Below are 23,821 nucleotides of genomic sequence, written 5' to 3'. Positions count from 1 at the left end.
AGAACCACATCAGAGGAGCCAAACAAACAAGGGTTAACATCCCGACCCTACTAGCTGGGGACTGACAAGCCTGCCCCAAGCCACCATCATCACTGCTGGGATGACACCACCTACCTCATGAGCTGCTATGAAAATTAAGATTAATCAAGGAAAACACATTTTTCAGTATGCAATAGGTGCTAAATAAGGGTACTTCCCTCTCAGTGCTCTTTCTGACCACAGCACTTATGCCCCACTGATCTCCCATGCATTTATCTATAATATCCATGTGATTCTAAAAAGTTTCAATAAAATAATGATAAAATACAATTTTTTAAAAAACATGAACAGGAAAAAGAGAAACAAAAGTTAAAACTTGAAAAGTTCAAAAAGAACACAAACACACAGCTCTTTACCAAAGCCCAAAGTTCTATAAACAAGCTTCACATCTGTTTGTGAAGCTGTTCCTCTGTAGCAGCCAGTAAGATGTGAAAAACAAAACAGGAGGCTCGGCGCTTGTGGCTCAAGTGGCTAAGGTGCCAGCCACATACACCTAAGGTGGCGGGTTCGAATCCAGCCCGGACCCGCCAAACAACAATAATGGCTGCGACCAAAAAAAATAGCCAGGCGTTGTGGCAGGCGCCTGTGTTCCCAGCTACTTGGGAGGCTGAGGCAGGAGACGCGCTTGAGCCCAGGAGTTGGAGGTTGCTGTGAGCAGTGAAGCCATGGCACTCTACCCAGGGTGATAGCTTGAGGCTCTGTCTCAAAAAAAAAAAAGAAAAGAAAAAAGAAAAACAAAATAGGAGTAAGATTAAAAACAAAAAACATGGCTCAGGAGAACCACAGGTTCAGACACTAATTCTCAAGAGGGATCCCCCACATATCCTCACAGACACCAGCCTGTGTCGAAAGCAGTATTTTCAACACCATCCTTGGGAAGAAGCTAGGGCACTTAACACAGCAGAAGGACCCTCAAAATAAGACAAAGTAAAGCTACAGAAAATGCTGGTATTTATTGATTAGCTCTAGTACATGCTAAGCACTCTTTAAAGCACTTTGGACATATTAGCTTTATACTATGAACTGGGTCCTATTTTTACTCCCATTTTGCAGATGGGGAAACTGAGGCACAGGGCACTTAAGTAATATGTTCAAAGTTCCACCTTGAGGAAATGGCAGAGCTGAGACTCCATGCAGAACAGTGAGCCCTAAGAGTCTGACATCACAAAACATACAAGCATAGGCAAGCCATTTTTGGACAGGGCCCATGTGCTGTGGTCCAGGTGCTCATTCTAAATGGAGATACTACTGAGTAGCAGAAATTCTGGTCAGCCAGCCTGCCCAGAGCTCCAGCACAGCAGTCGAGCCAGAACAGCATCCTCTGTGATAACACACAAAAACAGAACACTTCCTACCTTCCGGGGAGGCCCACAGAAATCACCTTCCCTCCTTCTACTGATCAGAATAAAAGGCTATCAGGAGAACATCTGTTAAGTTCATGAGAGTATAAAAGATTACTCACCTGGCCTGTGTAAAGGCCATTTGTTTCACTAGCTGGAAATAAAAACATATTAATAAATTCAATCAGAATGCTAGGAGCATTTCTGGAGTTTTCTGATGAAAAAACCAGCCACTTATAGACAATCATAAATATAAGGTATCCAAAGATGCAGAGCATGAACAGAAGTTCTGGGATGGAAACCAAATAAATATTGAACTTCTTCCTGAAATGCCTAGAAAAAAGAATACATCAATCAGCCCACGAACAAGATCAGCCTAAGTTAAAAAGAATAAATTAAATTAATCTTCAATTCTTTGTGACTAAAAAAATTTGAAGCCAGTTCACGTTAATATCATTTGTCTTGTGATGACTCATACTAGCATTCCAGATACATCCACAAAGAACAAGAGATGTGAGGACAGCAAAAGTGACTAATGCTTTTGCGCTCAAACCCCACTCAAGCTTTCTTCCTCAATTCTTTTATTCAGAAACATTTATTTCTTCAAAGCAAAGCTACAAATTATTAGTGAATCTGGCTCCAAAATGCTGTATCTTAAATTACTGTAAAAGTTTTTCAAGTTTCCAGTTATATTAAGACTTAAAGCTATAACATTAAACTACATAAATTATGTTCTGAGAGGAAAATGAGAGGTCTAGTTAGAGACCCTATACTTAATAGACTAGCTCTAATAAACAAAGTGAAAACAAAATGTTTTCTTACTTGTAAAATAAAACAATATGACAAAAACCACTTCTGGCAATATATATAAGTTTATGTGTTAAGTGTCTCTCCAACTTAAATGTAAGTTCCATGAGGGCAAAAACTTTTTTCTGCCTTCCCTACTGCTGAATCCCTCGTGCCTAGAACAGCACTTGTCACGTATGTGTTCAGTAAATATTTGCTTAATGAATGAATGAATCACTGAAACTGCAAAAAAGTCTAAATAATCAAAACAGAATAATACAGAATAAGGTAGGACACTACCACACTGGCTACCCTTAAAAAATACAGTCTACATACAGCAGAAAGCAAAGTTTAAGAAATGCTAAACTTGGCCCATAAATATTGCTTTCAAAACATCTGTACTTACAAATGGTTAAATATTCCCAGAATGACACCAAAAGTCATATGAATGATTCCTAAGATCACAGACATCTTCATTTTGAAAGAGTTTAGAAAAGTGAGGCGATTTCTGGCCAAGTTCCAAATCTAAAGACCAAATAAAACAAAACAAAAATCTTTTAACTTCCTTCAACAGGTAACTCTCAAGAAAGGTCTTGTCTTAAATTGAGAGGTGGTTCTAAATTTAAAAAGAAAACAACACTCAGATTTCTCTCTTGATGGTTTCTTTCTTTCTTTTTTTTTTTTTTTTTTTTTTTGAGACAGAGCCTCAAGCTGTCCCCTGGGTAGAATGCCATGGCTTCACTGCTCACAGCAACCTCCAACTCCTGGGCTCAAGCGAGTCTCCTGTCTCAGCCTCCCAAGTAGCTGGGACCACAGGCGCCCGCCACAACGCCCGGCTATTTTTTGGTTGCAGCCGTTGTTGTTTGGCAGGCCCGGGCTGGATTTGAACCCGCCACCTTGGGTGTATGTGGCTAGCACCTTAACCACTTGAGCCACAGGCGCTGAGCCTCTCTTGATGCTTTCAATCTGAGAACCATTGATTTTGCCAAACAGAGTCACAGACAGTTAAAAAACAATTTTCTCAATATAAAGCTCAAAGAATGCCAAATGGAACAGCACAGCATTCGGGGATACATGCTCAGGAAGCAATGCCAAAAAGGAAAGCAAGACACAGAGTCACAACATTTGCAGAGCCGAAGATCTGAGCTGGGGCCTGCAGAGAAGGTCCTGGATGACAGCCCCTCTTACAGGGTAGAGGTTGTACAAGTACACGTGTTATAACATGTTTACACCACACATATGCTACACACTGTCATGTATGTATATTTTGCAGTAAAGTTTAATTGTGAAAAAGTATAAATTATAAAAGTAAAAGCGCAGCAAGTGGCCCATCTGAGCTGATGACAGCCAAGGTGTCAGAGCACAAGGAGCCACTCACTAAGTAACCCAAGCACCTCCCCTCTGGTTAGCACATGTGAACCCTAAATAAACATCTAAAGGACATTTGGGCACCTAAAACTAGGGGGCACCCCAGACCAACTGGAGACCAGGGCAGGGCAGAGCACTCACCGGGTCAATGCCAAAAGGATAAGGGCCCCGGAACACCCCGGGCACACTTGGGTCCAACTGCAGAACCCTGCTGTGCCTTACTGTGCTGTCACTGTAACAGAGAATAGAGTGAGGATTGAGGGGGATCTCAGAAAAATGTTTTCTGTACCCAAACATGATCAGGTAACAGGACACTTACTTCCACAGCACCATTTTCTTGTGCTCTGATGGGCTGTGGCTGGAGCTGAACATGGCAGACACGTTCCACCCAGAGCCAAACAGGTTCACCGACTTGGAGAAGCAGTCGTTATAGATGAGGCCAGTGTACACTGAGAACAGCCCCATGAGCAGGAGGATGTAGCGCCCGTTAAAGAACATTCTCAGGATCTGTGGGGAGCAAAGCGTGATGACCAAGATATGATTGCTGAGAGGTGTGGTCATGTGACAGCAATCAGCCTGGCCACATCCTCAGCCCGTTAAAAAACAAAGCCCTCTCAGGGCTTTCTCAGAAAACAACCCCCATAACGGACAACCCCGATGGGCAAGCTGACGGGCCTCTGCCTCTCTGGCAGCGCAGCTACAGCCCATGCAGCTAAGAGCCACCTCTCTTCTGGTCACTACTAAGTTGCCCAAGCAGAAATTATGGGCCAGAGTGTTTCTATTTTTACCTCCTGAGACTGATTTAGTCTGGGATGATTTTCATTTAACACCATCAAGAGGGCGAATAAGAACATCACAAAACCGTGTCCAAAGTCTCCAAACATCACAGCAAATAAGAACGGGAAAGTGATGATGGTGAAGAGAGCTGCAGGGAAAAGGAAGGGAAAGAGAGTTCCGATGTACAGCAAATATGGGAAATCTGACTTAATTCAAATACACTATAATCATCTTGACTCTGTCTAGGCTTCCCAAGAGAGACTTGAGAGGTTACATGTAAAACTCCATACTAAATAAGATGACCAAAAAGTAGCAGTGAGCCTATTTTTCCAAACGTCTATTACATTCTCAGAGTGAGAAAATGCAGCAACACAACATGAGATACAAGGATTTACAAAATCAGATTCCAACCTGGGTTCACTTCCCTGTAGCACCCGACGCCATAGGCATCCACGATGTTCTGGAACCCCTCGGTGAATTTGTTGGTGCGGATTAGAGTTGGGGGTGTTTCTTTTGTTGGGATTATGTTCATAAATGAGGGGATTGCAGCACCGCTCTCTCTCTTTCACATAAAAAGAAAAAAAAAAACAAATTTACTATCTGGGAAAAAAAATTACTGACTGGTATTCATCGAATATAGGCTCTCTGCTTTGGGCACAGCTCTGTGCGTGGTGGAATATCAATCACCCCAGGAGGAAAAGTCCTTCCGTGAAAGAGTGAGGAGCTAGGGGGAATTGGGGAGGATAGCACTTGGGGGCTGTAGACTGTGGTCACACAGAAGGAAGAACAGGAGCAGAGCTGAGAGGATAGGACATGATCATGTGGGGCTGGGCTGGACAATGAGAGGCACGCAGGTGTGGAAGGAGGAGCCACCAGCAGAAAACTGACAGTTTTCATCTCCTAGAATTGGTGGAAAAGGAAAGAGAACATTAGAAGCAACTACAAAATGTCCTAATAAAAAGATGAAGAAAAAGACAAGAATAAACCAAAATGTCAACATCAATTATAGTAGTATGACTAAATCATATTTATTATTTAAAATTTTTGCCTTCAGTGTTTATAATTCTTCTGAAATATATATTGATTTATAATGGAAAAAAACTCTTAAAATAAACTAAGATCTTATTTTCAGAAAAGTAAATTTTTTTTTTTTTTTTTTTTTTTGAGACAGAGCCTCAAGCTGTCCCCCTGGGTAGAGTGCTGTGGCATTACAGCTCACAGCAACCTCCAACTCCTGGGCTCAAGCAAGTCTCCTGCCTCCGCCTCCAAAGTAGCTGGGACCACAGGTGCCCGCCACAACGCCCGGCTATTTTTTGGTTGCAGCCGTCGTTGTTTTGGCGGGTCCGGGCTGGGGATTCGAACCCGCCACCTTAGGTGTACGTGGCTGGCGCCTTAGCCGGTTGAGCTATAGGCGCCAAGCCAGAAAAGTAAATTTTTAACTCAAATTATATTTCTTAAAACACACAGTAAGGGGGAGGCAACAGTGGCTCAAAGGAGTAGGGCGCCGGCCCCATAGGGCAGAGGTAGAGGGTTCAAGCCCAGCCCCGGCCAAAAAAAAAAAAACCACACACAATAAGGCCAGGCATGATGGCTTAGGCCTATAATCCCAGCACTCTGGGAGACCAAGAAGGGAGGATCACTTGAGGCCAGGAGTTTGAGACCAACATGGGCAACACAGCAACACTCCCTCATAAAAAAATTAGAAATGGGGGCAGCACCTGTGGCTCAGTGAGTAGGGCACCGGCCCCATATACCAAGGGTGGTGGGTTCAAACCCAGCCCCAGCCAAACTGCAACAACAACAACAAAAAATAGTTGGGCGTTATGGCAGGCACCTGTAGTCCCAGCTGCTCAGAAGGCTGAGGCAAAAGAATCACCTAAGCCCAAGAGCTGGAGGCTGCTGTGAGCTGTGATGCCACAGCACTCCACCCAGAGTAACAGCTTGAGACTCTGTCTCAAAAAAAAAAAATTACAAATGGGCTCGGCACCTGTAGCTCAGTGGTTATGGCACTGGCCACATACACCAACGCTGGTGGGTTCAAACCTGGCCCAGGTCTGCCAAACAACAATGACAACTACAACAAAAAAAGAGCTGGGCATTGTGGCGAGTGCCTGTAGTCCCAGCTTCTTGGGAGGCTGAGGCCACTTGAGCCTAAGAGTTTGAGGTTGCTGTGAGCTGTGCCGCCATGGTATTCTACCTAGGGCAACATAGTGAGACTCTGTCTCAAAAAAAAAAAAAAAAAATTACAAATAGCATTGTGTACAGCCTATAGTCCCAACTACTCAGGAGGCTGAGGGGGGAGGACAGTTTGAGCCCAGGAGTTCAAGGTTGCAGTGGGCTATGATCAGGCCACTGCACTCCAGCCTGGGTGACAAAATGAATGTCTCTAAAAAGGGGGAAAATGTCATCAAACACACACACACACACATAAAAGGATTCTAGGAAAACTCCCAGTGATAGCATAACTTTAAATGTCTCTGAGTCCCCTCTCAAGCAGATGATGCAACTGGACAGCAAAACCAAAACCCATAGACAACATTTATAGGAAAACTATGTCCTACAGATCTCAAAATCCAAGAGGAGGACAACCACTGACAGCTACGAGACCAAGCCAGAGGATGAAGGAAGCTCTGAGAGACCTGAGAAACAAATAGCCCAGCACTGCCAAAAATATTCCCTGAAAAGCAGGTTACACTAACCCAAGTAAAACAGCCGATACTGGGAAGATTTTTGTCCAGTCCAAGAGTGGTGGGTGCATGGGGACCACAGCAAGTGAAGTCTAAGAGGTCCAGGCAGCCCAGGCTCTATGAACTCAGGGCACAGACAAGGCCTGCCTAGAAAGGGGCTCACACCAAGAAGTAAAAACAAAACTAAGCAGGACAGGAACAAAAGAGAAAAGGAAACAGAAGGTTCAGATAAAAGAGACAGACAAAATCTCTGGAAATCTCGGGTCCAGGAACTGATAGGTTTTTATCAGTACATGAAAATATGACAAGAAAAACGTCTCTGTGAATTAGGAAAGTTATCTAGAATCTGCCTCCTCTTAAAGTTCCTAGAGTACTTTAAACAAGTTCCAGAAAGCTAATTTCATTTATAAGTAAGAGCTGGATGGAGGCCCAATCTTACACAAAGTTATAAGAAAAAAGTTTAAGGAGCAGAATGACATCCCTATGGACAAAAAGAACACACCAGAAAGACTGCCCACGAGATAGACGAAAATTCTTACTATTTCAAAATGAGCTAAAAGAATTATTAAGGAAATAATGCAAGATAGGAAAAACTATCACAAATTAGAATTAGGAAGACACAGAAATGAGGTAAAAAGAAAACTCAGTAAAAAATTAAGAAAAAAGAAAAACGTATTTCAGAAATGAAACCGAACTGAACTGGAAGGAATGCAAAAGTGAAGAACCCTCCCCTCATAATGCCACAAGAAAAACAGAAGGAAACTTCTGCAAATTGGAAAGAAAAGAAAGACAAAAAGGACTCAAGAGAAAGTGACGAGTATTAAAGATCAGCCGCTCAGCACCTGTGGCTCAAGCGGCTAAGGCGCCAGCCACGTACACCTGAGCTGGCGGGTTTGAATCCAGCCCAGGCCCGCCAAACAACAATGACGGCTGCAACCAAAAAATGGCTGGGCGTTGTGGTGGGCACCTGTGGTCCCAGCTACTTGGGAGACGGAGACAGGAGACTCACTTGAGCCCAGGAGTTGGAGGTTGCTGTGAGCTGTGATGCCACGGCACTCTACCCAGGGGGACAGCTTGAGGCTCCGTCTCAAAAAAAGATCAGCAAAAAGGTTCAAATTAAAGATAACTGGAAGTCCTAAAAAAGAAACCAAAGTGAGAGTACAACAAACACTAAATCCTATAACCCAGGGAACTCTTCTGAAATTAAAAAAAAAAAAAAAAAACAAAAGACTATCATTAAAAGAACATGCTGTGTATCTGAGAATACCAACCCAGGACAACTTCAAGACATATTGTAGTATAATTATTGATCTTCAAAGAAAAAGAAAAAATTCCCTTGAGCATCTAGGCCAAAAAAAAACCACCCACAACACAGAACTTAGAAAAAATTAGATTAACTGTTCTGGAGGGAACTCTGGGAAATTTATAAGAAGATTAGATTAACATCAGCCCTTTTTGTCAGCAATATAGTACCAGAGCAAAATAGAATAATGACATGTTTAAGATACTCAAAATGAGCCAAGAATCTTATTTCTAGAAATTTTTTTTTCTACCTTCCATCTATGAAGGCAATAGCCAGATACAGTGACCTGTTGGTGAGAATTCAGGGACTACTGTTCCCATGAACCCCAAGGAATTTCTAGGACACAGCTTCACACAGCCAAATGACAAGTCATCAACACAGGAACTGGCAGTGTGTCTGCGGGCTACGAGCAGATTCCCAACTTCAGCACGGCACAGCCTGTTACAGGTTCTGCATGCTCTGCCTCTGTGTGCCCTTCACATCTGACCTTGCTGGCAGCAAAAATATATGCTCCCAACATGAACCAACCCACCAAGGCAACTGTGAAAAGCCAAAGAATCCAGAGGTACTTGTGAAACAGAGTGATGACCTGATCTGCATTAACACTAGAAAATGTTTTAATTGCCAGGTTATATCTAGAAAAGCTACATATTTTTTCTTCTCTTTTTGTTTGTTTTTTTTTGTTGTAGTTGTTGTTATTGTTGTTTGAAACAGAGTCTCACTTTGTTGCCTTCAGTAGAATGCCATGGTATCATAGCTCACATTAACCTCAAACTCTTAGGGTTCAAGCAATTTTCTTTGTTTCAGCCTCCCAAATAACTGGGACTACAGGTGTCCGCCATAGCATCTGGCTATTTTGTTTTTTTTTTTTTTTTTTTTTTAGAGATGGGGTCTCGCACTTGCTCAGGCTGGTCTTGAACCTGTGAGTTCAGGCAATCCACATGCCTTGGCCCTCCTAGAGTGATTACAGGCAGGAGTCACCATGACCGGCTCTTTTCTCAGATGGGGTCTCACTCTGTCACCCAGGCTGGAGCACAGTGGCCCTATCATAGCTCACGACAGCCTCAAACTCCTGAGTTTAAGAGAGTTAAGCCTCCTCCTGCCTCAGCCTCCCAAGTAGCTGGGACTACGGAAGAACACCACCACACCTAATTTTTGTTTAATTATTTCTAGAGACAGGGTCTTGCTATGTTTCCCAGGCTAGTCTAGAACTTCTGGCCTCAAGCAATCCTCCTGCCTCAGCCTTCTAAAGTATTCGGATTATAGGCGTGAGCCATTGTGCACAGCCAAAATCCAGCCCTTTTTCAAGAAAATTAAAAAGATAAAGAGAAATAAAAACAACCTAAGAGATAAGAAAGAATATAATGAAAGAGAGGAGGGAAAACTCTGGGCACAGGATACAGTGAAACGGGTGCTAAGCACTCAGTGGGAAAACCAGCTGAGTCAGACAGCACAAATGGAGTGAAGAATAGCTACACAGAGGGAGGTGGACAGATGGCCACGGACACCCTCATCAGGAGCTCTCTAGAGACTCCCAGAGTGTATGTGTGCAGATGGCGGCCGCAGCAGCTAGGACTATATCTGAATCAAATACAGAAATCTTAAAAGTTACCAAGCAGCACAGACATGCATACACCCATGCACACACCACATGTAACAAGTGTGTTAGTCCGGTCCCCCAAAACTGATGATACTTCAATAAATAAGAATCATCTAGATTTATCTTTTAAATAGATGGCTCAAAACAAAATGGTATTTACATATTACCTTCTCAGTACTGGGTGTGTTACATTTGAACCATAATGTACAAATGTTACATTTGAACCACTATATTTGCATAATCACAAAATTATGTAACAATAAAAAACCTCATATGAAAGTGATTCCTGGCTCAGTGCCTGCAGTTGAGTGGTTAGGGCACCTGCCACAGACACCGAGGCTGGTGGGTTCGAACCTGGCCTGGGCCCGCTAAACAACAATGACATAACTGGGTGTTGTGGCAGGAGCCTGTAGTCCCAGCTACTTTGAAGGCTGAGGCAAGAGAGTTGCCAAAAGTCCAAGAGTTTGAGATTTCTGTGAGCTATGACACCACAGCATTCTACTTAGAGCAACATAATGAGACTCTGTCTCAAAAAAAAAAGAAAAGAAAAGTGATTCCTTAACTGTTACTTAAAATATGTGAAACTGTTCTTTTCCTGCTCAAGAACTAAGTAGGAGGCTGGGCATGGTGGCTCACGCCTATAAACTCCGAGAGGCCAAGGTGGGTGGATCGCTTGAGCTCAGGCGTTTGAGACCAACCTAAGCAAGAGTGAGACATGGTCTCTAAAAAAAGAATAAACCAGCTGGGCACTGTGACAGGTGTCTGTAGTCCTAGCTACTTGGGAGGCTGAGGCAAGAGGATTGCTTGAATCCAAGAGTTTGAGGTTGCTGTGAGCTATGATGCCACAGCTCTCTACTGAGGGTGACAAAATAAGACTCTGTCTAAAAAAAAACAGAACTGAGTTCAATGTAGGAAAAACCTCACAGGAACATGGGAGAATTACTTTATAGCCACAGTCTTTAGTGGGAAAAGCCTGTGATTCCAAATCCAGAGGCACTAAGAGCAAAGATGGGTAAGTTCAACTACATTTAACAAAAAATTTCTACATGACCAAAACAAACAGGAACCTCAGAAGTTAAAAGACAGTGACAAACTAGAAAATATTCCTGCTCCTATCACAGACAAGGAGTTAAGAGAAATTGGTAAGAGACAGACCCACAACCCAATAGAAAATGGGTAAAGATACAGACAAACAGCACTGGGAAAAGAAGAAAATCCAAAAGGCTCTTAAACATACAAAAAAGGTATTCGGCTTCATTCAAAATAAGGAAACTGCAATAGCTGGCAATATCTATCGGAATTCATCCAACAGTTCCATTTCTGGGATTTTCCCCTGCAGATAAAGATAGACTGTATATGAGACACTCCAGGTCAAGTGAACTTACCACAGTGGTATTTACAATTAGAAACTACCTAAATGACCAGAGAACTAGTTAAATAAACCAGACTATGTACATACAACAGAATGTTAGTCATACAAAATGGGGAAGTTTTATAAGTAAAAATAATAGTATGAATAGCACACCTTTTGTGAAGAAAAAGAATGTCTACTCACGGCTGCTTCTCTATGATTAAGAAACGCAACGGTAGAACAGAACAGAAGTCATGGTTATATTTGAGTAGAAGAAATGGACCAATAAGGCTATGGGGTAAAGCCATCTCACTGTGTCTTTGACACTTTTTACATTTCTTTTTACTTTTAAACCACATGAATGTACTACTTATTCAAAAGAGTAATTTAAAAATATATGCACACCCACACAGCCTCGAACGACAGCTCACCATAATTTCAGTTCAAAAGAACAGTCAATACAATGCCTTCTCCTTACTCTGTGAAATTCTCATTTCCTTATGTCTCTGAGTCTATGGGATTCCTCAGTCTCCCTTTTGATCCTGGCCGAGGAGAGGAAGGCAGCCTTACCGAGCCCTCCTCCAGCGCCCGGCGCAGCTCCTGCAGATTCGCTTCGGGACACCAGACCTCGGCGATGAGGCACTTGTTAGTCACGTCGATGCTGCACATGTTCAACATGTGGTAAATGGCTTTCATTTTCTTCACCTGGATGACGCGGGTGTAGACAGACTCGGCGGCTTTACATAGCACTTGCCTTAAATAGTCCTCGGTTTTGTGAAGCACCTGGATAAAACACACATGGGCTTGCAGCTTAGTAGGCATTCTTCAGTTGTCCACCTGGCCCCTGATTTCCTTTAGGGGAATTTCTTCCCACCGATGGAGAACTGTTCCAGGCATCTGTCTAGCCTGGTGGCAGTTAAGGGAGCTTCCCCTCCCCGCCCCCAGCATCACTGGGAGTGGGCAGAAAATCTAAGGTCAGCCAAGCATATGCCCTCTTTAGGAAGGTCACCTCCAGAGAACATGACCCCAAGGGCACAGGAAGAGGTTAGATGTCACTGTCATTGTGGCAACAGGATGGCCTACTTGGGCCCCCTGGATTCCTATCCATTCCCAACTTTGGCCCAGTTTCCTATCACCCTGTGAGCCACTAGTACCCATCCCATCCCCTTCTGCTTAAATGAGTCAGTCTACTTCTTGCCACCTGCCACCAAGAACCCTCACTAACAGCAAGAGAAGCTAAAAGTGAATTGTACAGGTAAAATAACACAGCACCTACCGTTTCTCACAGGCTTTCTCACCTTTTGAGATCAAAAACTACAATCCAACATATCAAAGATGACCAGAAAATCCTTTCTTAAAAGTCCCATCATCACTATCAGGATTCTAATAGGCTGCTAAAGTAAAACTTTAAGGGAAGGAAGCAACGCTGCAATCTCACTGGAACATCTGGATTTGCCTACATCTAAAATTATCCAGATTTAAAAAGAAAATGGCTGAGATGGGTCAATTGAGTTCACAAGTTCAGAGACCAGCCTGAGTAAGAGTAAGACCTTCTCTCTAAACATAGCCAGGTATTATGGTGGGCACCTGTAGTCCCAACTACTTAGGAGGCTGAGGCAGGAGAATTGCTTGACCCCAGGAGTTTGAGGTTGCTGCGAGCTGTGATACCATGGTGCTCTACTGAGGGTGAAAAAGTGAGATTCTGTCTCAAAAAAAAGAAAAGAAAATGGATCTGTAAATGTCTCAAGTAAGGAGGCACTGATCTCCAGCTTACTCACAGTATAAAGATCCTGGATCCGAGTGTTCAGCCCCTCCTGGATCTCTGCTCTCTCCTCGGCTGTGTGTGGATAGGGGTACACGTGGCAGTGGTAACTGGAAGACAGAAGTGAACATGTCTTGTATCTGTCAGGGCTAGAACTAGAACCATCCACCCCACTAGGCACATCTCCTGGCAGCCCTCTGGGGGAAAAAGGTGCAGACACAGGCATCTGCCCGTGGTCAGGCCTTGCACAAGACACTCTAACAGACTTCTGCTGAATTATACAAATTGAGCAAACTTGCTCTCAGATCCCAATTCTACTCCTACCCCCAACAGCTCCTGGCAGCATGTTCCCAATTCTACCTTTCTGAAATCCAACAATATCCTTGGGCTGAGAATCATTAAATAGGTTTAAAACACAGAAACAAAGACCACACACACACACACACACACACACACACAAGAAAAGCAAGGGAGAAAAGAGCTCTGGCTTCCCAGCAATTGATTTTGACAGCTTCTGTGGTCCCCACTGTTTTCCCAGGGGCCGCTCACCACCCCGGACTGCACAGGGAACTGTCAAGCCACCAAACTGCAGTCATTTCCATGTCACCTTCCTATGGTAATACATGTTTTTACTTTTCTTTAAGTTCTGACTCTGAAAAGTAAAATGCCTACTCTCTACCCTGAGCCTAAGGAAACTATATCTTTGAAATCATGGGCTGGTTCAGCTATGTACATATCTTAATCTACAGTAAAACAAACATCTATTAAAATAAAAGGTTTTTGGCTTGGCGCCCGTAGCACAATGGTTACAGTGCCAGCCACATACACCAAGGCTGGCAGGTTCGAACCTGACCTGGCCTGCTAAACAACGACAACTGCAACAAAAAATAACAGGGCATTGTGGCAGGCGCCTATAGTCCCAGCTACCTGGGAGGCTGAAGAGAATCACTTAAGCTCAGGAGTTGGAGGTTGCTGTAAACTATGACGCCACAGCACTCAACTCAGGGCAACACAGTGAGACTCTGTCTCGAAAAAAAAAGGCTCAGCACCTATAGCTCAGCAGCTAGGGCACGAGCCACATACACCAAAGGTGGTGGGTTAGAGCCCAAGCCAGGCCTGCCAAACAACAATGACAACTACAACCAAAATATACAGCCAGGTGTTGTGGTGGGCACCTGTAGTCCCAGCTACTTGGGAGGCTAAGGCAAAAGAATCGCTTAAGCCCAAGAGTTTGAGGTTGCTGTGACCTGTGACACCATGGCACTCTACCAAGGGTGACATAGTGAGACTGTGTCTCAGAAACAAAAAGCACAATGGCTCACACCTGTAATTTCAGCTATCTGGGAGGCCAAGGCGGGTAGATTGCTTGAGATCAGGAGTTCAAGACCAGCCTGAGCAAAAGAGAGACCCTGTCTCTACTAAAAAAAAAAGTAGCTAGGTGTTGTTGTGGGCACCTGGAGTCCCAGCTACTTGGAAGGCTGAGGCAAGAAGATCTCTTGAGCCCAAGAGTTTGAGGTTGCTGTGGGCTATGGCCATGGCACTCTAGGATGTGAGAGTAAGACTCTGTCTCAAAAATAAATAAATAAATAAAGCAAGCAAGCACTGGCAAGAGCGATAACAAATTAAATGTTTAAAAAGTTAGCTTTGGCTTGGCGTCTGTAGCTCAGCAGCTAGGGCACCAGCCACATACACCAGAGCTGGCAGGTTCGAATCCAGCTTGGGCCTGCCAAACAACAACCACAATCAAAAAAACAGCCGAGGGTTGTGGCAGGCACCTGTAGTACCAGCTACTTGGGAGGCTGAGGCAAGAGAATACTTAAGCCCAAGAGGTTGAGGTTGTTATGAACTGTGACACCACAGCTGGCACTCTGCCCAGGGTGACATAGTGAGACTCTGTCTCAAGAAAATAAAATAAAATAAAAAGAATTTGGTATCAAAGCAAAGAAATCATAACAAAAACTAGCAGCTTTTGTGCTCATCCTATTTCTATCCTTTTGACTACAAAGGGACTATTTAAGGAAAACTAGAGGTTATTAAATATTTTTAAAAATGAAACAAAATGTTTCTTTCTCTTACCAATCACATATCTTCTTAACTTTGTGGCCAATCTGTTCTCCCCAAAAGGATATTAAAAACACATACCATTTTATGACTTCTCCCTACAAAGAATAAATAAGAGTGTTACTTCTATGCGTATAACTTCTAGAACTTTGGCAACTCAAACACACAAAGAGTTGGTTCATTCATTTATTCAATAAATACAGTCAATCTTCACCTAAAGGTTCCATAACTACAAATTCACCTACTCCCTAAAATAACCCCCAAATCAATACATGTAACATTTTCACAGTCAAGGGCAGAGTAGCAAAAACTTTAGGGACTCAAAGCCCACACTCCTAGCTTATGTCCACCAAGGTGAAAGGTTGCCTCTTCATCTCAGCTCTCACTGCAAACAAGTGTCCTATCTTACACGGTCTATTTAGTGTCACGTTTTTCACTTTGTGTGTGATTTCACCATTTAAAATGGCCCCAAGTCAGCCGGACGTTGTAGCCGGTGCCTGTAGTCCCAGCTACTGGGGAGGCTGAGGCAAGAGAATTGCTTAAGCCCAAGAATTTGAGGTTGCTGTGAGCTGTGATGCCCCAGCACTCTACCAAGGGTGACATAGTGAGACTCTGACTCAAAAGAAAAAAGAAAAAGAAAGAGTGATGAGTTAATGTGGCAAAATATTAACAGTTGGGGAAGCTGAGTGAAAAGACATGGGAATTATTTGTTGTCTTCTAGCAACTCTTCTATGAATTGAAATTATTTCAAAATAAATTATTTAAGAAACTACAGTGGGTGGGGGAAGAAATAGCAGTTATAATGAACTTGACTCTGAAAATTCCATTAACAATTTTAAAAATAGTATTGTGTCAAGGAACACAACCACCTAATGCATAAGATGGACCAGCTACGATATACAACATAAAAAAATACAAATCATAAAATCCCAGAGAAATCACCTGAGCTTAGCTTTGACACAGACAGAGACTGCTCATCATTTACAAACAACAATGAAAAGGAGAAAATGGCCAGAAATGGGGTCTGGGGCCTGTAATGACTTCAAGGAGCCAGACATTAAACCCTACAAATGCTAAACCTGATACTGCAAACAAATTCTAGAACCTGATCAAAATTATAAAATAAAGTACGGGTATCTTTTTTTTTTTTTTTTGAGGCAGAATCTCACTTTGTTGCCCTTGATAGAGTATCATGGTATCATAGCTCATAGTAACCTCAAACTCTTAGGCTCAATCAATTCTTTTGCCTCAGCCTCCGGAGTAGTTGGGACTAGAGATGTCCGCCATAACGCCCCTGAGCTCAGGCAATCGACCTGCCTCGGCCTCCCAGAGTGCTAGGATTACAGGGGCGTGAGACACCACACCCGGCCAAAGTACCCATATCTTATCTGGACAAGGACTAAAATAATATACACTGAAATGTCAACAGTGGTTCAGAGTGGGAAAATTACAAGTGACTTATTTTTCTCTTCATGTTTTCTTTATTGCTCCAAATCTACTACAACGGGCATACAATGTATTTCCATTGTAATCAAGTGGGCAGGGCGGCTGCATTTTCAAGATATACATATCTCTAGCCAGCCTGTGTATATCTTCACAGACATTTAATGCCCTTCACCATCCCATAAAAACTTAACACAAGACAGTATAAAAATTCTATGGAAAAAAAAAAATTAAGGGGACTAGATGTGATGGCTCACACCTATAATCCTAGCACTTTGGAAGGCTGAGGCAGGATGATAGCTTGAGGCCAGGAGTGAGCTGTGAGGGGTGACCACACCCACAGTTGTAAATGTAGGTGTACATAAGTGCATCCCAGAGCTCTCTCTGAGACAGCAGGGAACAGCCACCCCTGAGTTAAACTGGGTACATCAAAGACCACATCTTGAATCAAAATACTAAGTCTAGGCAACATCAGTCTAGGCAATAGCAAGACCTCATCTCTACAGAAAAATGTTAAGAACTTAGCCAGGTGGTGGTGGCACACCAGCTACTTGGGAGGCTGAAGCAAAAGGGTCACTTCTGGCCAGGAGTCTGAAGCTATAGTGACCCATGATGACGCCACTGCACCCCACACTGGGCAACAGAGCAAGACTTATCTCCAAAAAAAAATAAAACAAAAGTAGAAAATATTCCAGGTGTGTGGTTAATGAACAACTTAACTGATTAGGTTTCTCAACACTCAGGCTGAGCCTTATGAAGCTCATTTCACAGCCAAATTCCTCTTGATGTGTCAAAACCACTATGGGATATATATTGATCTCGCAGACCAAATCTCTGAGGCTAACCTAGAAGAAAAGCATGTACCTTTTCCAAAAATCAAGAAGTCCAAGTCCTTTTTCTACCTTTAGTAGATCACCCTCATTTAGAACAACATATTTTTTTTTTGTTTGTTTGAGACAAAGTCTCAATTGTCACCTGGGTAGAGTGTCATGGTATCATAACTCACAGCAACCTCATACTCTTGGACTCAAGAGATCTTCTTATCTCAGCCTCCCAAGCATCTAGGAGTACACGTGGCCATCACAACACCAGCTACTTTTTTTTTTTTTGAGACAGTCTCACTATGTCACTCTTGGTAGACTGCCATGGCGTCAGAGCTCACAGCAACCTCCAACTCTTGAGCTTAGGCTGCTCTCTTGCCTCAGCCTCCGGAGTAGCTGGGACTATAGGCACCTACTATAACACCTGGCTACTTTTAAAAACAGAATCTCACTCTTGCTCAGGCTGATCTCAAACTCCTGAGCTCAAACAATCAATCCATCCTCCTCGGCCTCCCACCACATCCGGTTAGAACATAGTTATTTTTACCATGAAGTCTAAAAAATCAGAGAGATTTAAAAAGGTGATTATGGCTCTGTCTTTCCCCTCTGCCTCCACTTTCCTGAAGCTATCAGGTGTGTATGTGGGATCAGACACAGGGGAGAGGGGTGACCACACCCACAGTTGTAAATGTAGGTGTACATAAGTGCATCCCAGAGCTCTCTCTGAGACAGCAGGGAACAGCCACCCCTGAGTTAAACTGGGTACATCAAAGACCACATCTTGAACCAAAATACTAAGATCTCCCCTAAAAAAGGCCAGCTTCTTAAAGAAACTGCTGTTCTGATCCCAGAACTGTGTGAGGAGAACTGCAAGCTGAATCCGAACATCTTGTTGTACAAAGAAAGAAAGGAAGTGCTGAGAAACTGATGGGAACATGTAATACAGAGAGAAAAGCCACATGAATGGGCTCTTAACTGTCCAAATCAAGGAGAATTTGAATGGAAAAATAAAGAATTGTGATAAGAGCATACAGCCCTCTGGATAAAATAGGAAATAAGTGAGTAAGCTGAAAATCTGATGAAGAATGAGAGATTTATACTTTCAAAGTACTCCCCACCTCCCAACCCCATACCCCTACCCCTGCTTGCATCCTGTAGCTCAGCAACTAGGACACCAGCCACATACACAAGAGCTGGCTGTTTCGAATCCAGCCCAGGCCTGCCAGACAACAATTGAAAACTACAACCAAACAATAGCTGGGTGTTGTGGCAGATGCCTGTAGTCTCAGCTACCTGGGAGGCTGAGGCAAGAGAATCACTGAAGCCCAAGAGTTACAGGTTGCTGTGAGCTGTAACAGGGCAACACAGTGAGACTCTGTCTCAAAAAAAAAAAAAAAGAAAGAAAAAAAAAACTACTTCCCCTAAAATACTTATTAATTACAAAGGAAAGAAAAGAATGCTTCACAATGGAGTAGCCTAAGGCTACTATCTTAACCTGGTGATCAAAGTGACCATTCCCAGTAATGGGACAAATGAAACCAAGTGACACCTGATAGGATATAATGAGGTAATGAGATGAAGGCAGCCCCACTTCAGTGATGCTCTTGCCAAAGACACATGATCGGAATCTAATCATGAAAAAACATCTGATAACCCAAACAGAGGGCCATTCTAACCGAAACACTGGTCTTTAATAATTAAAATGTCAAGGTCATGAAAGTCAAGGCAAGTCTGAGAAACTGTCACAAAATGAAGGAACCCAAAAGACATGACAACTAAATCTGAGAGAGGATACCCAACCCAAGAAGGGTGAGGTCTAGGAGAACAGGTCTTCTCAAGGAGACCACAAGCATACACCTGCGGGGTCCTCTCCATGGTGACTCAGCTCTTGGGAATTTGTAAACTTAACTTCCTGGAACTTGGAAATTTCCACTTCTGTGAAATCTTGTAGTTCTGTGGGGGCTGGAATAGCATCTCCCGCTTAATTCAAACTGACCAATGAATAAAGGTACCTATGGGTTGGAACTTTTTGACTGTCAATAAAAAGGGAAAGACCAAGCCAGTCGGGGAACATGACAATTCAGAACTCTTCTATGCCGTAAGCTCCTGGCCAGAGAATACAGCCCTTCCTCTTATAAACATGGTGTTTGGATGCTCTTTCTCTCTGTTGGGCCTTGTCTTCCTGCATTGTCTCCCAAATGCTAATTAGATCCTTTGATGTGAGTATACTGGTGCAACTGGGGAAACCTGAATACGGTAGAATGTAGAAACATTTCTATATTTCCTTCCTGATTTGGAGAGTCAGGTTGTAACACAGGAGAATGCCCTTGATTTTAGGACCTGCACATGAATATGTTCTACGACATAAGGCATCAGGTTAACAATTTACTCCCAAATATTTCAGAAGAAAAATATTCCTTTCAACTGTTTCTTCAACTTTGCTGTTCATCAGTTATTGTTAAAAGAGTGATTGCATGAGTGGCACCTGTGGCTCAAAGGAGTAGGGTGCCGGCCCCATATACCAGAGTTGGAGGGTTCAAACCCAGTCCCTGCCAAAAACAAAAAATAAATAAATAAATAGTGACTGCGGACCAGGTGCAATCACTTATGCATGTAATCCTAGCACTCTGGGATGCCAAGACAAGTAGATTGCTTGAGCTCAGAGGTTCTAGACCAGCCTGAGCAACAGCAAGACCCTGTCTCTACTGAAAACAGAAAAACTAGGTGGGAATTGTGGCAGTGACTGTGGTACCAGCTACTTGGGAGGCTGAAGCAAGACAAATGCTTGAGCCCAGAATACTATGAGCTATGACACCACAGCGCTCTACCCAGGGCGATATATATTTTTAAAATATTTTTTAATTAAAAAAAAACTTTTATAAGTATTTTTAAAAAAGTGAAAAAAAAAAAAAGACTCACTGTTTCAGGGTCTTCAAGGGATTCATCCAGTTCTGCATAGGTCACAATCGTATACCCTTTGCAGGCTCTCCACAACATTTTTTCAAATGCTTCAACTTTTCCTTGGTTAATTAAGCCAGACACAAATCTATGAAATAATAAAGCCAACCAGTAGTCAATTGAAAGCCTTTAATGTTATCAAATTGCATTAAAAGAATAATGAAGGCTGGCTCGGTGCCTGTAGCTCAGTGGCTAGGACGCCAGCCACACACACCCAAACTGGTGGGTTTGAACCTGGCCTGGACCTGCCAAACAACAATAACAACTACAAAGAAAAAAAAAGCCGGGCGTTCTGGCAGGTGCCTGTAGTTCCAGCTATTTGGGAGGCTGAGGCAAGAGAATCACTTAAGCCCAAGAGTTGGAGGTTGCTGTGAGCTGTGATGCCACAGCACTCTACCAAGGGCAATGTAGTGAGACTCTGTCTCAAGAAAAAGAATGATGAAAGGCTTCCATTGCTCACAAAATGATGAAAATGGAAAAGCCTCCAACTGCAAAATATCTCAGATGCTGGATAATTTTTTTTTTTAATTTTCACATGTCACAACTTTATTTTCAGCCATTTAAAAACAAAAAAATTATTCTTTACTCCTGGGACATACAAAAGCAGGTGGTAAGCCACAGGCAGTAGCTTGCACCAGAGGGTAATTTCACAAATCTCGAAAATTATAAAAACAACCAAAGAGTCTCTAAATAAAATGTTGTCTCTGGGTAAAAAAATTTTTTTGAGACAGAGTCTCAAGCTGTCGTCCTGAGTAGAGTGCCATAGCATCACAGCTCACAGCAACCTCCAAAACTCTTGGACTTAAGCAATTCTCTTGCCTCAGCCTCCCAAGTAGCTGGAACTATAGGCGCCCACCACAATGCCCAGCTATTTTTTTGTTGTTGTTACAGTTGTCATTGTTGTTTTAACTGGCCCAGACTGGGTTCGAACCCGCCAGCCTTGGTGTATGTGGCCAGCACCCTACCCACTGAGCTACTGGCACCTCTAGGGTAAAATATTTTTGAAACATCCTTTTAAATGTATAGCTGAGCTTATAGTAAACAGAAATTATTAGAACCCAAAAAGAAAACAGGACCTCGTAGTTCTTCTGATTATTATTATACTGACTCTGTCTCTCAAGGGCTAGAGTGTAACAACACCATGGGAGACAGGAGACAGGTACTGGGTCCAGAGAAGACAACTAACTAGAACTGAATCCCCCATCAAATGGGAACTACTTCATGCCCAAAAGGCTATACCTTCCTCACTGAATGGATGGACCAAAAATAATCCAAAGGAGCCCACAAGTAAATATTTATTTCTGTTTCGGTTCTAGATGGACAAAGAAGTCTTTCCTAAGAATTTACAACCACAGGTTAAAATTCACTCAGATTTATGGCTTAAGTTAATATTATCTGGGGGCAGCGCCTATGGCTCAAGGAGCAGGGCACCGGCCCCATATGTCAAGGGTGGTGGATTCAAACCCAGCCTGGGCCAAAAAACTGCAAAAAAAAAAAAAAAAAGTAAAACATCTATCTCATTAAAAAATTTTTTTAAAAAAGTTAACATTATCTGCATAGTCAAAAAACCAACCAACACAACAGAAAAAAGCCCACACTGAGAAACAAATGATTCTAGATTGCTAGAGCACTTCAAAGTGTCTGATAAATATAAAAACAAATTCTCTCTGGAAGACTAATCCTAAAACCAAACATCACTGAATTCCTTCGGATAACAGACTAAAGAATAATGATAAAAAAAAATTACAAATCACAAAAGGAAACAACTTACCATTAGTTTAAGTAACTAGAAAGAATAAACACCAGAATAAGATCCTTAAAATATAATTAATACAAAAAAGTTGCCCATGCAGTTTAACCCCTATGTTTCCATCAGACAGGACTTGATGCTTCAATGACCAATTATTTTAGGCTTATAGAAGTAACACTGAATGACATAAATGTTGTTTCTTTCCAAAGCACTATACCAAAAAAAGGAATTTCCATTGTATTTAGTTTAAAAGTCAATACAGCTGAGTAATTCAGCTCAACAAGAACAGGAGCACAGTATTTTCAGAAACAAATATTCACTTTCTTTCATTCGATCATGGGCTTTAAGACAGTCCCCATTCATTCACTCTGCAGGAAGGGCAGTATGAAGAGTGACACTCAGTCCTGGGTACCTACCCCAGTTTTGCCCCCAGCCTCTGCATACAGCTGTAGTCCAGCAAAGAATCATTCTCTAAGGGAGGGAATTCTTCATAAGTGGGTTCAAACTAGAAAGAGAAACATATAAAAACCAGTGTGTCTTATAAAAAGTGATACTTTATTTCTCATGTCATATTTCCAAACAAGTTTATGGAACACCGTATCTAACTATTTAGATTTGGGTGTAAAAGCCCACAGGTAACATAGACATATAACTCAGCTCTAATAAATAAAAAGATAATTTCCTCATCTAATACTTATAAGCCACATAAAGACATTCACATAAAAGAAGAATTATAATTTGAGTCATCACCTTCATCCAAGATAGAATAACTTTTTTTTTTTTTAATTATTTTATCCTCTTAACTTCAGGTCTACTATTTTTTGGCTGGGGCTGGGTTTGAACCTGCCACCTCCCGCATATGGGGCCGCCGTCCGGCGCCCTACCCTTTTGAGCCATAGGCACCGCCCCAAGGTAGAATAACTTTATCAGAGGTCAACTACTATCTCAAGTGGAACTGATTTCAAAAGGAATCTAATTCTTCCACACCAAGCTCAGTAAAGTACAACTACATGGACTATTCTTTATGCTTCCATAGATTATTTTCTTATTTCCTTTGTTTAGCAATTTGCAAAGAATAAATTTTAGAGTTCAATTTCCACTGTTCAATTTTTCTCATGATTATAACAAGTTTTTCAATTGTAAACTAAAGTATTTTACAAATATTTAGTGTTGTTAGTAAAACCAACCAATACAAGAAAAGGCTCTTAAAACTTTAAAATAAACCCAAGGTTTAAATTTATCTCTTAAAAGAAGCAACATATTTATATGAATTAATAACAAAACCGACAAGCTGAAGAGAATGAGACTTTTGTAAAGAAGTGTATTGCCTCGCGAGTTGTGCAATACCTCAACGTTACGTTTCACGAAGGTTTTTGTCACTCTCAGCATGTGCGTGTACTCAATCAGCTCCAATAAGTTCTTCCTCAGTTTCTCCTTGTTCTTAGTGACTTCTCTCAATTCAACCTCGAGTTTCTGCAACTGTTCCTAAAACAAAATAGCAATTAGTTAAGAGTATGAATTAGTTTCAAGTGTGATTCTAATAACCTTTTTATAGTCACTAAGACCAGTAGAGGTTTTAAAAAGCCAGAATTTATGTTAGTTTGGTAAGGGTACAAAAACATGCAAAGATTTTAAAGGCCCATTATTTATTTTTTCATATTAATTCAGGTAATGTCTGTGACATTCACACCATATATGATGTAACATCCCAGAGGCTCTGATGACTCAGGACCAGAAGACTGGCCCTTTTCTCTAATCGCAGGTGCTGTCATTTC

The 23,821-nt window shown here is 42.2% G+C and overlaps 1 protein-coding gene across 3 annotated transcripts in view; it reads right to left on the bottom strand.

Moving 5' to 3' along the window:
• ATP6V0A2 (ATPase H+ transporting V0 subunit a2) overlaps positions 1-23,821 on the bottom strand; it is a 44,168-nt gene that overhangs the window by 9,814 nt on the left and 10,533 nt on the right. For all 3 annotated transcript variants that reach the window (XM_003796030.3, XM_023516864.1, XM_023516865.1), the window contains 12 exons: positions 23,394-23,531; positions 22,463-22,551; positions 20,258-20,384; positions 15,090-15,172; positions 13,030-13,123; positions 11,822-12,034; positions 4,722-4,872; positions 4,322-4,458; positions 3,853-4,040; positions 3,675-3,765; positions 2,572-2,690; positions 1,502-1,712 (listed from right to left, as the gene is read on the bottom strand). In XM_003796030.3, the coding sequence (XP_003796078.1) occupies positions 1,502-1,712; positions 2,572-2,690; positions 3,675-3,765; positions 3,853-4,040; positions 4,322-4,458; positions 4,722-4,872; positions 11,822-12,034; positions 13,030-13,123; positions 15,090-15,172; positions 20,258-20,384; positions 22,463-22,551; positions 23,394-23,531 (1,641 nt within the window). The remainder of the gene's footprint in view (positions 1-1,501; positions 1,713-2,571; positions 2,691-3,674; positions 3,766-3,852; positions 4,041-4,321; positions 4,459-4,721; positions 4,873-11,821; positions 12,035-13,029; positions 13,124-15,089; positions 15,173-20,257; positions 20,385-22,462; positions 22,552-23,393; positions 23,532-23,821) is intronic.

Source organism: Otolemur garnettii, unplaced genomic scaffold (genome assembly GCF_000181295.1).
Source record: "Otolemur garnettii isolate 467f Iridium unplaced genomic scaffold, OtoGar3 scaffold00099, whole genome shotgun sequence".
NCBI classification, from domain to species: domain Eukaryota; kingdom Metazoa; phylum Chordata; class Mammalia; order Primates; family Galagidae; genus Otolemur; species Otolemur garnettii.
This window is presented reverse-complemented; position numbering and strand designations above follow the sequence as displayed.